We start from the raw sequence: 15586 nt of genomic DNA on the forward strand, positions 1-15586 counted from the left end.
CCGCGCAGCCCCGCGCAATGCCAGGGGCGCGGAGGGGCGCCACGGCTCGGACGCCCGCTCTCTGTCCGGTTTCCCCCTTTGGGAACGGGGGCGGGCAACGCCCTGCTTACTGGTTTATCCGTTTCATCGCTCTCTCCCGCTTTTCCTCATGCAAGGGAAGGCGGCCTTCCTTCTTCCTCTCCAGTTATCCTCACAACAACCCTGTGAGGTAGGTCAGGCTGAGTGTCGCTGACCCAGCTAGAACTACGCCGTGAGCGCTGTGGCCCAGCGGGGAGAACCCGGAGAACCCCAGTCGCAGCCCAGCACTAACCATTATGCCACACTGTTTTCATGTTTCCTGCCTATTGGTTACTTTTTATTGCATTAGGTAGGGATATACAGTACCTTCCCCTTGATCATACTAGCTGTCACATAGTCAAGAAGCTACCTAATCATTTATCCTCATCATTTTGCGCCCTGATTTATTTTTCTTCTCGCCAGGACCACGAGACAGCTTACATAAAACGCCCCCGCTGCTCCGCTCGATTTTCTCCCGCCAACAACCCCGTGAGGTAGGTCAGGCTGAGAGGCCGTGGCCGACCCCAAGTCACCCGTGAGCGTCACGGCTGAGCGGGGCCTTTCGAACCGGGCTCTCCCGGGCCCCGTCCAGCGCTCCTGCCCCGGCGGCGCTGGCCCAGACCTGGCCTCCCGCACGGGCGCGTCTCCAGCCGCTGCCGGGCCGCCGAGAGCAAGCGAGGGCCCTGCACCGAGCCGGGCAGCCCGGCAGCCCCGCCGGCTGCGCCAGCCGCGCGTCCCTTTAATCAGTTCTGCTCGCCGGGCTAAATTAAAGCGATGATGGAAACACTCCCCGCTTCGGCCACGGCAGGGACCTGTAGGGAAACGGTCCATTAAGTCCGGATCCGGAGCTATTTATAGAGGAGAGCGACGCCCGGGGGACGAGCTCGCGTCGCCTCCGGCTCCCAGGCAGCGCCCGCCGGTGGGCGCAAGGGCTCAGCCCTGCGGTTCTGAGGCCGATTGGACACAGCACCTGAATTCTGGTGTAACGGGAGCATTTGCGGCTGCAGTCCTTAGACACCGCTGAACTCAACCGGGCTGACTTCTAAACAGACACGCAACGGGATTGCGTGGCTTCTCTGTCGTGGGAGGATCCTTGCACCTTCCTTTGCCTAAGTTAAAACATCAGTGCGACGTCGCTGTGCGTGCACCACGTTTGCTCTTGCAGCCCGGTCCTCCCTGTGCTCAGCCAGAAGCAAGTCCCTCCCGAGGCCAGGGGGCCTCACGCCCAAAGAAGCGCGCAAAAGACCGGAACAACCAGGCTGCGCCTCCAGGCACATTTGCGCGCAAAGAAGGGCTCGCGCGCCCCGGGCGGCTGAGACCCGAGCAGCTCTGGCGACTGAATGCATCTGTGCTCCCACCCCGCTTTCCTTTGGCAAGGGGCTGCCCGTCGCCATCTTCCCGCCCACCCTCGTTTCCCCGCGACTACCCCGGCTGGGAAGGCGTTATAAAGAAATCTAGAGAGGCAGACAGGGTTGTTATCGGAATGAATCTCTGTCTGCAACGGGAGCAGGCCGATGGTATATTATTTGCTCCCCCTTCCTGCCTTCATTCCGGGCCGCCGGAGCGCTGACTGGCTGCCAGCCCCCCTATCTCCCGGGCGCAGCAGACTGACGAATGGCCCTTTAATAAGGCCCTCGTTAATCTTTCTCCCCCAGGAGATCAGTATTTTCTGGGCCGATAAGGTTGAAAAATTCCAGACAGTGAGATGTGGCAAAGCAGCCCCACGCAGCCTGGTAGCGTGCAGCGAGGCGCCCCCGCCCCCTTTTCTCTGCCCGGCAACTTCGACTGACCCCCCCCCCCACTCGCTGAAGTCGAGCCGGCAGGAGGAAGCGGAGCGACGCCGCAGGCTTCAGCGAGCCCGGATCTGGGGCAGCGAGGCCACGGGCGAAGGCAGGCGGACAGGCAGGAGGAGAAAGGAGGCTGGCGCTGGAAGGGAGCTGCGGCCTGCGGCGCTTCGCCGCGCACCCCCGTCCCGCCTCGGGAGGCCCGCTGGGAACACGCAGCGCTGTTTCTCTCCCCGCAGCAAACGCCCGACGCGCGCCAAGCACTCGGGCTTGTGGCCCCGAACACGCGTCTTTCTGGGTGCTCCGCCCGCGGCGCAAGAGCGAGCTCAGCTCCGGGCAGGGCTGGCCCGCGCCGCTCGTCCTCGCCGCCTTCGGACAGCAGGGGGCGCAAGAGACCACCGCGCGGCTCGGCGCGCCTCGCTCCCAGCGAACGGCCGGGAAGGGGGAAAGCGGCGCTGCGCCCGCCGCAGCACCCCGCCTCCCCTCCCGAAACGAATTTGGGGTATCGCTCACTCAGCGGGAGGAGGAAAGAGAGGAGGAGCGCCCCGCTGCCCTTCCGCTCCCTTTCTGAGCCATCTCAAGATAAAAGAGGTGGCCTACTTGCTTTGTGAGCCAACCGAGCGCCTGCTATCCTTCCAGGAGCGGAGCGACGCGTGCAGGAGAGAGATAAAAGCTCCGGCCCCGATTTCGGACCCGAGACGAGCGCGACGGAGCGGGCAGGGGCAGGGGCAGGGGCGGGCGGGCGGAGGGACAGGAAACCGCGCGCGGTGTGTCTTACCGCATATCTTGAGTCCGATTTTCTTCGTGCAGCCGTGAGCCACACCGCACCAGGTGTCATAGGCTAAAAGGAACAGAAACAAAGGGGTTACGCCCTGCAGAAGGCGGTCGGGCCAGCACAGCCTGCTTCACAATCCCCAGTCGAAGCTGCAGATCTGCCTCGAAACCTCGCAATACTCCACACGTAAACAGATGTTTTAGTAGCAGCACCGGTATCAGTCACTCCCCTATGCATAAAAAAGTACCACGAGGTGACTGCTCAAACTGAAACGTTATTATTATTATTATTATTATTATTTAATCAAAGTAAGGTGAGGTAGATGTCATTACCTTGGAAGGGGAATCTAATTGACCTTATGCAAACACCGCCCTGACCGAAAGCCTACAAGTCCCCAGAATTTAGGTTTATATGAGATACACAGGCAGGACAGCAGCTGCTCCATGCTGAATACGGTGTTTTAAATTTTATTTTTCTATTTTCTGCTCTCACGGGACCTAGGAATTCACGATTACACGAAATGGATTATCCTCGAGACGATCAAGGATATCTTTGGTGTGAACACATGCCCTGGCCGCACGTAGGAGGCCTGAGGTCAGAATTTCAGGCTGCACCCTTCCGCGTTGGCATTTGAAACGAAACGAAACGAAACAAGCGCGTTGAGTGAAAACCGGGCAGATTGCAAGAGGTGGTCCTGACAAGCCGCTGCGGCGCCTGCCTGGTTCTCTGAGCCTGATCATGGCCGCTCAGGCGTCCGGGCTGGCAGAAGTCTTTGTTCTGCCATCACGGAACCGCCGCAACAGAAAGAAGCCACGTGCCTTCGCCAAAGCTTTCTGCCAGCGCCCTCTCTGGAGCCTCCATCAATCCCTCGCCCCAAGTTGATGTTCGTGGCCCGATCATAATTGTAGTCGAGAGACGTGCTCTCCTTCGCGAAGAGACTTGAGGCATTTGCTGGGATCGAAGGAGGGAGGAGCGCCCGGAGCACTGAGCCGGCTCGCCCACAAATTGGGTCCCATCCGCACGAGGGGAGGGGAAAACGCAGCTGGAAAGGACCCGAACGTCTCCTCATAATTTACTGGCAGGGCTCCAGGAAAGTGGCAGCTTAAAATAAACGGGCATGAAATGGGGTCATGGAAGAGTTCAAGAATTAATTGGGTGAAAAATAGTATTTGACTAGATGATCCGACTTGCATGACTAGGTTGCAGCTGGAGCGACTGGTCGGGGAGACGAAATCGAAGGCCCCTCACGTCGTTTCGCGCCCCCTTTGCGCGGCTCCGCATCCAGCCCGCTCCGCCCGCTCGGGCGCTTGGACAGCCGCTGGCGCTGTCCAGCCCTGGTGGTGCTGAAGGCGGGCGGGAGGCGGCGGCGACCTTCAGCGGGCGAGGAAGGCGTTGCCCAAGAGGCCTGGCCGGGAGTGGAGCGCACGGGAGTGAAGCGGTGAGCCCCCTTTCGGCCTGAGGTGAGCGAGGGGCCTCCTCCACCTCTTGTGAAACCCGCAGATGGTTTTGCCACATGGCGAGGTCCCGCTGTGGGTTTCAGCGCGGAGCGGAGCGGAGCAGAGCAGAGCAAAGAGGAACCACACAAGAAACAGAACATCCTCCCTCCCACGGCCCACGCACAGGCACCAGGAGAATCGTAGGAGAAAGAGAACTGATTTCTGCCATCCACATCCCAGAGGGCCAGAGGCACATGAGAAGGGGAAATTGGCTCTATTACAGAAGGCTATAGTACTAAGTTCCACTCAATTCAGTGGAATTTACTTCAGAGGAAACTTGCTTGCTTTAAATCTGCAATGTTTGCAACTGTGGTGTGAATTACTAAGTCAGATCCTAATGGATCCTCAGTGTTTATGTATCTTAGAGGGAACCAATATTTTGCAATACTGCTCAAACTTTGACGAGTCTTAAATAAGACCCAGGTGACATCACCCAGTTGTCCCAAAGCAGGTTAAATACAAAGCCAAATGCTATTTAAATAAAAGCACCCTAAGGTGGAATTCAGCTACTTGATTATAGGAAATTTCATTGGAAATTAATAATTTCCAGCCCTCTTCCTTCAACCTGGAAGAAACTAGCAAGCGAGCAAAACAAGGAGGTGGGATAGGATTTGTATAGCCATAAATAATACATGTCAAATCGAAATTTAAACCCTTTCTTAGATTATGAAAGGTCGACCATTGCCCACACATGCTGCACAAGAGTAAAGCTGGGCCCGCAATTTGTGTGTGCAGGAACACGCACTTCTGCAGCTGGAACGTGACTGCTTTCCTTTGGACTTAATGTCCAACGACTTCCACAGAACTTCCTCTCAGGTAACAGTGCAGCTGGACCGCCCAATTCTGTGCACCTTCATTCGAAAGTCAGTCTCCGCTGACGCCCCTTTTCCTCTTTCAGTGTTCACAGGAGGGCAGTCCTAAAATTCAGCGTGAGAGTGCGGCAAGCGATACAGAAGGGACGTCGCTGGCCCCTTGGATGAACGGGTCGTGAACCAAGGCAAGCCACGAGGGGCCCCTCGCCCCTCGGCTCCGCCCACAGGGCCTGCGGGGCGTGCGCGTCGGCCCGCGAGAGGGAGAGGCGCGCCGTCCTCTCAGGGCCGCCTGCAGGGGGCGCGCTCCGTGCCTGCAGGAGGCGAGGCGGGAACGTGGGCTTTGCTCAGAGAAATGATGGCGCGCTGCAGAACGGCAGATTTTTGCACGGGGTTGGAGGGCGAAAGGGTGTGAGAACTGGAAAAACAGACGACAGGAACATGCGATAAAATAAAACGCGCCCGGAGGCGCTGTGGGAGAAGGGAGCCTCGGGAAGAGAGGCCAAGTGAAGCGTGCAAGGTGGGAGGCAGGGAGGGAGCGGCAAGCCCCGGCGGGTGGCGAGGGCTGTGGGCGCCGGCGGGCAGGGCGGGACAGGCCGGCTGGCTCGGAAGGGCACCGGGAGGACGCGGCCGCCGCCTCCGGCGAGCAAGCGGAGCCCAGGCGACGCGGGAAGGCGGCGCTGGCAGGGCTGGGGAGCCGCTGCGCTCCCGCCCCAGGCGGCGGAAGGCGAGCCGAGCGTGCCCGGGCGAGCGGGGCGACAGGCCTCTCCGCCGCCACCGAGGCCGCGCGGCGCCTCCGGCCGTCGGGAAACAATGGGCGGCGCGGCCTGGGGGCGCGTGCCCCGAAGTGGCGGGAAGGCGGGCGAGGGGAGCCCGGCGCGCCCCCCGCCGCCACGCCCGCGGCCCAGCCGGCGCTCCTCCGCGGGGGCACGTGGACCTGGCGAGCCCGCTGCGCCGTCCGGAACCGGGCCGCCCGCCTCGCTCGACGCCTCCGCCGCGGGAGGAGAGCAGCGCAGCCGTTCCGTTAGCGGGCCGCCGCTCTGCTCCTCCTCCCCGGCAGGCGCAGGATACGCGGCAGGGACGGGGCGTTCATGCCTCGCGGCCGCGCCGCTTTTTCCGGGGCAGCAGCCGCTCCTCGCTCGGCCGCGGCGGGGCTCGGGCGCGCGCGCACCCATCTGCATGCAGGCGCGAATTTATGTAAGCTCGCACGCCGGCCGTGTGCGGCGGCGGCGGCGGCGCCTTCCAAGGGCCGCTTCCTCCGGCACCTGGATTTGCAAAGGCGGGTGGAGGGGCAGCGGCCAGCGGCACGGAAAAGCTCGTAGGCGAGACAATGGAGCGGGGGAGAAGCCCACGGGAGCAGGGCGCCGGCTAGCCCAGGGGGCGGGGCACAGGAGTGCGCCCCGGTCCAGTCCCGTTCTTTCCGCAGGTGGCCACGGACGGCAGTGGGGCAAGGCTGGCGCCATCCGGGCCACTCCGGGCCCGCCGTCGGCCCCGCCTCTTTAGCCAAGCGCTTCCCTCTGCTTTCCAGGCGCCATCCCGCCCCCGCCCCCCCGCTCTGTCGCTCGTGATCGCTTCACCCCCCCTCCCCCGCCACTCCCTCCCGCGCGGCCCTCTGGGCGGCTAAGCGCCCGTCCGAACGGCCTGGGCCAAGCGGGGCATGGCTCCTCCCCGCACGCCCGGAGACCGGGGCCCTCCGCCACGGCGGCTGCCTGCGCTCGAGAGCCTCCGAGGGCGCGGCGGAGCCAGGCCGCGCCGTGAGAGCGGCTGCCACGGAGGCGCGCGGGGCCGCACTCGCGCGCCTGCCAAGCACGCGTGGGCTGGGCCCGGGCTGGCTCTCCGCGGCGCCGCAGGGCGCCCGCCGGTGCCCCGGGGCAGGAGCAGCCCCGCGCTCCTCCCGCCCGGCTGGGAGCGGCGCCTCTCCGCGCCCTTCCCTCCGGGGCTCCGAGGCCGAGCCCGCGCCGCGCCGCCTCCCACGCCCACCGCCGGCCTCGGCCCCCCGGCGCAGGGAACGCGAAGGGCTTGGGCGCCGCCCGCCTCCCCGCGGCCCGGACTCGCGCCTCCGTCCTCGCAGCCCCAGCCGAAAATGACGCCGCATGCACCGCGCGATGCCTGCCAAACGAAGATGGAGCCGCGCGCGCGCGCGCACGCCCCCCTCCCCCGCAGACCTACTTGTGGGTCGCAAATTCGTCGGATTGGGATCCTGAGCAGGAGTAGACGAGGACGGCTCCGAGGTGGCCATGTGCTCCCGACTCTAAGCCCTGCGAGCCCAGCTTTGGTGCTTCGCTGTGTTGCGGACCCCGCCAGCGAGAGGCTCGGCTGCAAGGAAAGAGAGAGGCGGGTTTAGAAACCGGGTCCTTGGAGGGTCGCGGGTCGCGCTGCCCGCGCTCTGCCTCCGCCTTTGTTTATTCGGGAGGCGCGACGGTCCGGAGGCGCGTCCGCGGCCGAGCCTGGGCAGTGACACTCCGGGGAAGCGGCGGTCGTCGGAGGCGCGCTGGGGCGGGGAGGGCGCGCGTGGGGCGGCGGGCAAGCCGCACAAAGGGGCCGCGTGGGAAGGAGCGCCCGGTTCCGACGAGACGAGACGGGCCTCGGAGCCAGACAGCGCGGGTCTCTCGCCCGCCTCCTCGCGATCCAGACAACAAAGCTCCGTGGACGCAGAAGGGGCTGGCGGCGCCGGCCCTCGCCGGTCTGGCCACGGCTGGCGGTCACGGCCGGCGCGGAGACGTCTGCACGGCGCCGGCGAGCGCAGCCGTGCCTTTGCGACTGGAGGAGAGGCGAGCGCGTCGCCCGCGCCGGAGGAGAAGGATGGCTTCAGCCGACCATAAAGTCTGTGGTAATTATATCAACGGGCAATGAGGAGGGCGATTACGGTTCGCACCAAATGGGAAAAGCAGCTTCCAATAAGCGGCCGTGGAGCAGCAGCAGCAGCAGCAGCAGCAGCGAGAAGAGGAGGAGAGGATGCTCAGGTCGTAAGTCGTGGTGGAAAGAAGTCTTGTGACAGCCGATCGTGCATCTTTCCTTCTTCCAGCTGCATGCAACGCCAGACTAAGTAACGTGGCGGGCGGATAACTTCGCTGTGGGCGAACAATGCGGATAAAAGGAACCATGAAGGCGGCACTCGCCACACCGTTATCGAGGAGTAGGTCCTACTGAACAGGGGGGGCTTACTTCTGAGTAGATACGTCCAGGATTGCGCTGTAAACCAATATATTTTATGCAGCAACTCACACCTATTCACACAGACACACAAAGAGCAGCACACACGAAAGGTGTGCGGCCAGAGACGTGCACCTGCACACTTAATCGAGAACAATGAGATTAAATGGGGCACAATTCGTTTTTGCATTTTCACAAATAAGACGCGGTGTGCATTCGTTACGAGTTGCCTGGCCTTTCTGGAGCAGCTTTTCATATGGATCCTTTGCTCCGCGTTTCAGAGATCCCAGTCGATTTCCAGCAGCCACTCCTGGTTCGGTGGCCTGCAACCCGCCTCTCTCCTTCCCTCCCCATGCGCTGGACGGCTCAGATTGGTTTTGCCCGATTTAGTAAATACAAATCCAAGGTCACAGCAAATTAAGTTTGGTCGCGATCTGGCAACACCTGTCAGCATTGCATTATTTAGACGAAAAGTTTCCACGAAAACACAACCGGTGCTAGAAAACAATGGCTTCGGGAGGAGAGGTCGGGGGGAGACTATTTTGTAATGCGCGGTCTGCGTAATTTAATTTAAAATCACGAATCTTAGCTCCCCGAGGCTGAGAGGAACAGGCACTCCGGGCCGAGCTTGGAAGGGAAGTAACAGGTTACCACCATAAACATCCGCTTCCCATTCTCCTCGCCAAATATTCTTGAATCAAATTCACACGGGAGAAAACACCGAATCTGTGCGATGCAAAAAGCTCCACACTCACGGAAGAGGATATCTCAAAAAACCTGGCTGACACAGAAAAAGAGAGCCTGGGGTGGGGGGAATAGAATTAAATCAAAAATTAAGAAAACTTACCAGCTGCAGATGCAAGGAGCTAGATCAAAGTCCCGAAGACCGAACCGGAGAAGATGGAGAAATCAAATCTGAGCCTTGGAAGGACTTGGCGCTTATAAACCCCGCCACGAACGACGTCGGAATCTCAATGGCGCCCTGGAATTTAATTCGAGACGACCCTTCCCCGCGCACGAGCGCTCGGGGTATGCTTCTTTCCCAAGCGTGACTTCTTGGCTGGTCCGTGGCGACGCAGGCATGAGTCACAGCGCACCCCCTTTGCTCCAGCATGGGAGGCAAGATCGCCGGAGTTTGGGGCGGGGGTAGAAGGGGGAATCACGCGCCTCCGGGGGCTGCTGCGTCTTCCTCGGCGAACGCGACTCACTTGCAGGTGTCGCGGGTCCCTGAAGGAGGAAGGAAGTGGGCAGTGCGGTGACGGAGGCTTTGCAACTCGATTATGAATCCAGATCACGAAGGAAGGAAGCGGTTGACCCGAGAGCGCACCCTTACCGCACGCCGGGAGAAGGGCAGGGCAGCCTGGAGGGCGGCGCTTTCCTCTCGCCCTGAGCCAGTCCCCTGGATGCCCTGCAGGAGCCCTGAAAGACGGAGCCCGTCCCCGTTCGGGGCGCGCCTTGCCCCCGCTAGCCTTCATCGGGTCTGCTGATGAAGCTCGCTTTCCGGGAGGCAGCCGGTCGACCCCAGTCGGGGCTCATCGACGTCTTTGTTGGGCAGCATTATTAGCGCCCGGGACGTTCCGGTGAGACGAGTGGGCAGTGGCCTTCGGGGGGAACAATTCCTTCCCCGATTCACTGGGGGGCTCAGAGAAGTTGCGGAAAGCCCACCGACCATTTGCTGCCGTCTAGGAGGGGGAGGGGGCGGGAAGCCTGGCTCTGAATGAACCCTTTGAGAGGCTCCACTGGGGGGCGCCAATGAACCAGAGACGGGAGAGCGCCTCGGCGTCCTTTCCGCTTAACTACAGACTGGAGAACACCTGGCCGCCCGGCCGCGGATTTAGCAACACAATCACACACGCGCGCACGCGCACTGAGCCGCGGTCCTAGCAGCGCTCTTTGTCCAGAGACGAAATTGAAGGAGAGAAGGGGAAACCTTCTACGTCCTGGGAAACCTTCCTGGGTTTTAAAATATGCCATTCCTCGTCGACGCAGGATGTGCTTTGCTTTGGCGCCAAGAAACTGCTTAGCCAGATGTAGAAAGGGGCAATCAAACACCATGTCGCAGTGCACGCGCGCACACACGCGCGCACACACGGGAGGCAGGGGGAAGAGAATGGGAAACAGTCGTGTGGATGTCAGGAGAGCTCTTACGGAGGAGAGTCAGCCAGCAGCCCTCAGTGCAGGTTCTGCTCGTGCGACCTTTCCGAAGGACTCGGGGGAAAACCGCCGACCCTTCGGCCGGGAGGGCCGCGCAAGGCAGGCAGGGCAGGGCGAAGGGCGGCGCAGGACGGTCGCTCCGCCGGCCCTCGCAGCGGCCCTGCCGCTTGCCGTCCTGTCACCAACGAGGCCAGAGCGCCGCCGCTCTTCGCTTGTGGCTTGACGGCTATGCCCCGATCACAGCCGTCGTTATTTCCGGAAATCTTTTTTTTAACTTTGGGCCGAACTTTTCCTTCCTTGCCTTAACAGCAGGATACTTGTGCAACGCTCAGAAAGGACACGTTTCCCGGGCCTTGGAAGACTAGCATTTGCATTTGGCGAGCGTATTCTAAAGGAATACTGCTAGGAAGAAGAGTGTGGCGAACTGAGGCAGCTCCGCACAAGCCACACAACGATCGCCTTTACCGAGCACTCCTTCCGCGGGAAACGCCGGCTCCCAGGGCCCGGCGGAGGGCGTGTGTTCCGTGTGGGGGCGCGGGCCGTGTGGGGCGCGGGCCGGCGCCGGGAGGGCTTTCAGCACCTCGGAGAGCGGCGCCGGCGACAAACGCGACCCGGCTCTGCTAGAGAGAGGAGCGGCTGTGCCGCGGAGCGGGTTTGGGGTGCAGGCGGTGAGCGCCTCCCCCATCTCCAGCTGGGCCTTCACGTTGCCGCTTTCTCCCCACTTCGCCCCTTCGGATCAAGCCGAGGGGTCGTGCAGAGGGCCACTGATGGAGGAATAGCATCTCTGGACACTTGGGTTCACCGGCACTGGACAGAGCCAGGGATAGGGGAGAAAGAAGCAGGGCTTCCAAAACACGGCAGGCCTCACCCACAAGGTAAATCAGGGAAAGGCAGGTACAGTAATGGAGAAAAGTCACCCCGCACTGGTCCCTCCAAAGCAGGGATCACACCCTGAGCACAGGCAGGTGGATTTCAAATGGGTGCAGGTTCTACTTTGTTTTTCACTACAGACCAGAGCTTCACCAGCCTGAGGCAGCTGCTCAGGAAAGGTGGACACAGAATTGCAGAGACAGTGCCTCTGAACACATGCGTTGCTCAGGAACCGCAGTGCCAGGACTGGCATTTATTTGCCTCTGAATTCTTCAATATACAAATCTACCAGGTTTTTTCCAATGTTTTTGACTTCAGCAGCATAATGGAGAGGAGGAAGGTGCTGTTACTGTTTCATCATTGGGAGGAGGAAGAAACCTCTTGCTGATTGGCCACGTACCTTCCATTCCACCCTCTGACCAGCTAGAGCACCTGGAGCTCTCTCTCATCAAAAACATGACACACCAAGTGCAGAATACAAAACCTCATGGTTTCCAAGACAGTTGAATTGCTCCAGCTAAAAGCTAACAGCCCTTGCACATTTGGGCTTCCTTTAATGCAGGGCAGGAGTGGGAAATTAATTGTAGGCAGTTCTTAAATAACAATAAAACTAATTTGATAATATTAACACCACTTTATTTTAAACAAAGACAAATAACTGTAGCTTCACTTAAAGCACTTTCAGACCTAAGGAAGAGGAGAAAATCTGAAAATTACACTTATTTGACTCTTTAGAACCTTTCATAAAAACTAAGCTGTGTTGGCCTATATACAAATAACATAATGACAGACAATTATTATGAATAAAATGACCAGACATATTATGAAAACTGACTTTGAATAACAGTTTAAAGCAAAGTCCTTCTAAAGAAGCGAACTAATTTCAGCAGATCACTGCAAATGAAAAGGTGGGACAAAAATGTGACAGAACTGTTAGTAAACATTCAGTTCAAAGGGATCTTTTCCGCTTTCCTTTTCCGCTTAATAAGATTTGTCCCCCAGATGGCGCTATTTCTCACTCTCAGATGCTGAGAGGCGTTCAAACTATATTTTAATTGCTGCACTGAAATTTGCAAGCCCTAAGGTTTTCAGCTAATTTGAAATATTGCATATCTGATAACATTTTCCCTGGCATGAAAAATCTGCAATGCCATAGCGAAGGAAGGGAGAACACCATTTGTTAACTTGTGTTAGCTTTCCAAAAAGTCAAAAGTCTCCAGGTGACTGTAGCAGGTATAGGTTCTGACAGTTGCTTACATACATCTCTGGAAAGTTCCCTTCAGGCTTCAGCCCGCTCACTCCCCTTAGAAAAAGTCAGAGCTGCTTCTTGCAGCAACCCCGGGGAACAGGCACTTGAGGAAGTCACGGCAAATGCCGCAAACTCCTCCTGCAGATTAAAACCACCTTTTCTTTTCTATCCCAGGCTTTTGAAATAGTTTCCAGCCTTAGTATGGTTGTCACACAGGATATGGGAAACAGCAAATATGAACCTTAGTTATGCAAAACTAAAAATATTATATTGTATTATAACCAATCTTTATGTAAAATGGCCTTGGTAATCAGCAATGGATGATTTCATCCAATCATTACATCTTTCCTTTGAGAATATGTTGGAATTAAAATTAACTATGCATATTATGACAATAGTAGAGGGAAATAGGAAGGCAAGACGTATACACTCCTGGTTATCTTTTATATCTGAGGTATTTTCCCACCTCTGCATTCTTCTGATTCTTTGCTGTTTCTCCTCTATTTTCTTTCTTCCCATTTCTTATTGCTCATCTGCCCCTTCATCTATCCCCTCAAAAGTCATGTTCAGGAGACTCTTATGATCCAAGCCAGGAATCTCCAGACATTGTGAATACTCCCTGTGCAAAATATACCCCCTCTTTTTTTACAACTGAAAGTCAGGGATCCATTTGAAGCATTCAGCACAATGAAGGTCATACTTATCGCATCTTACAGAGGTGAAAAATAAGCATGGGAAACAGCTAAAAAGTGCTTTACTTTTGTAAAGGGACTGATAAGGAGTGGTGTTAGGGATCACATTATTTTACATAAGTGATAAACTATGCAAAGGATTTCTATTATATGGTCTTGTGTAATCTGTCATCTCTGTATAAACATCATGTAATTTCAATTCAGAAACTTCAGAAAGAATTTATTTTACAAGGCGAGTTTGTAAGACGCATTACAAAGCACCATTCAATAGATCTTTTTTCCAAGTGTATTCAAAGCCAGACCAAGGTTATTGAAATTTCAAATCTTCACCATCTGAAACAGCAACATGTCTCAGTATTATACACTGAGGAGCAATGCAAATACAGTGGTTGGCATGTTGGACTGGGGCTCTGCATGATCAGAGCCCCTGGTCCCCACTCAACCACAAGGCTCAGTGACTTTGGACCAGTCACTGACTCTCAGCCTAACTACCTCACAGCGTTGTTGTGAGGATAAGAATGAAAGGAGGATTGTGTAAACCACCCTGAGTTCCCTGAAGGGAAAAAAAAGTGAGATATAAATGTAATTAATTAAGAAAGAATATATGATCCAGCAAACCGAAGACATGTCTCAAATCATGTTTGTATGGCTTTCCACTGTTCAACAACACTGTCCATGTTGTAATCCCAGATTTGAAGGGCAGACCTAACTTCCTGAGCAAAACAAGGACTTCGGTTTAATTTACCTACTTCATTACTCAGTACCTATTTGTACCATAATTATTTCTCCTGGATATCAAGACAACAGAATGAGAATTAGTAGACACTTTAAGGCCACTATTCTACATTTCAAGTGGAATACAATCCTAATTTCTACTCTGAGCAATCCTTTCAAGTCAGGCATGATGAAACGTTTTCAGCCCAAGGGGGCAAATGCCATGTCACCAGGGTTCAGTGGTGGGTGCAGTCACAGGTGGAATGGCTATGGCCATGGGCAACACTGGGCAGGGCTGAACAAGCCGTCTCCATCCTGTCCTGCTATTATCAATGAAAAGTAGGAATCATGCCTATTCAAATATAAGCATGAGTATCATGACTATTTACGAATAAGCATGACTGTTTCATCTAGCAAATGTTAAGGGCCTTTAAAGAACATGGCATTTAAAGTTTTTTTATCTCCTCTCAATGAGCACAACTGTGTTGAAGGAAGGATGTTGTTCTGCAGCGGGGAAGTGCCAGTTCATCAGAGCTGCCTATGGCAGAGAGAGGGAATCTCCTGCAGGCTGCATCCAGCCCATGGCTTGGCGGTTCCTCATTCCTGCTTCCAGGACTGTGAGTTGAGGAAAACAGCTTGGAACACCTTTCCTCAGAATCCAATCCCATACAGGAAGAACACAGGGATGTTTAGCGTTCATACATAGTGTGACCTTTTCTCATACAACAATCCCCTGTAATTTATAGTATGCTCAGGAAGGGCGGGGGGGGGTACGAGGTACATATGCACAAGCCCCCCTGGCCTGGCATGCTGCCTCCAAACATTGGCATACGGGAGGGAAGAGAGGAAGGTTACTGAGCTCTCTAGGTGTTCCTTTGTTTGTTGACTGGACAGGCAGGCACAGAACCACCAATCTTGCTGCTTGCTTGCTTGTGTATAGGAGGACCACCTGCTATAAATTACTCCATAAGAACATTTGTTATCCATGCACAAATAAAATGAACACAAAGCATTTTATTTCTTTGACAAGTATTAATGATACACATATACTTTCACAACTGAACTTAATTTTTAAAATAGCATCAATGATCAGAGCAGAGAAATTCCTGCCACCTCCCCCAAACTCCTAGTAGCCTCTAGGAGGTAGGAACTGGGGAAGGGCTTCAGGAACAGAGAAAGTGGGACCAACAGAAAGGTCCAACGCTTGCACATGCTGGATGGTGAATCTTCACAGGTCAGCCTAGGATTATACTCCAGAGGCCCTCTCACCCATCCCTGCTATAGACAGCATCTAGAAAGAGATACTTTTACTGTCCCTCTGATCAGACCACTGGCAAACCTTGAAGGTAAGTCTTTTCCAGAAAATGCCATAAAATTTTATTCCTTGATTGCTGGGGGAGGGGAGGAATTTTAAATCTATCGGTCACATTTCCCAATTCGTTAACTCAGTAGCACAGCCCTACTTGTTACTCAGTCAGGTATGCTGCATAATCGACAGGACACCCAAAACTTCAAAAAGGAACAACAACCACCACCTCCACCACCACCACCCTCAGAAGCCTAGTGAGAGGCTGTGATGAGAATTCAAGAAGGGATGCTGTGTAAAGCTTCTTGGATTCTTAGAGTACTCCTAGTGCTCCATACCCCCCTCCCCCACACCAGTGGTCCAATCCAATGGTCACCCCTGAACCAATGTTCTAAAAGACCAGGCCACAGAACAGGCATGGAAGATGCATGTAAGAGCAGGCTCTGTGCTCGATCCTTGAGATGGAAAGAATTTAAAATTACCCTGCTTCGCAATCTCCTCAAGTCTTTTGCACAACACTTCCAACA

General features: G+C 56.1%; 1 protein-coding gene across 1 annotated transcript in view; it reads right to left on the reverse strand.

Annotated features, from left to right (window-relative positions):
• Positions 1 to 7160, reverse strand: part of GAD1 (glutamate decarboxylase 1) — a 56913-nt gene extending 49753 nt beyond the window's left edge. Inside the window, exons 1-2 of the mRNA XM_044418036.1 lie at positions 7091 to 7160; positions 2620 to 2682 (exon numbers count right to left, since the gene is read on the reverse strand). Of these exons, the coding sequence (XP_044273971.1) occupies positions 2620 to 2682; positions 7091 to 7160 (133 nt within the window). The remainder of the gene's footprint in view (positions 1 to 2619; positions 2683 to 7090) is intronic.
• Positions 7161 to 15586: the final 8426 nt, after the last annotated feature.

Source organism: Varanus komodoensis, unplaced genomic scaffold (genome assembly GCF_004798865.1).
Source record: "Varanus komodoensis strain SLA01 unplaced genomic scaffold, ASM479886v1 scaffold9, whole genome shotgun sequence".
NCBI classification, from domain to species: Eukaryota; Metazoa; Chordata; class Lepidosauria; order Squamata; family Varanidae; genus Varanus; species Varanus komodoensis.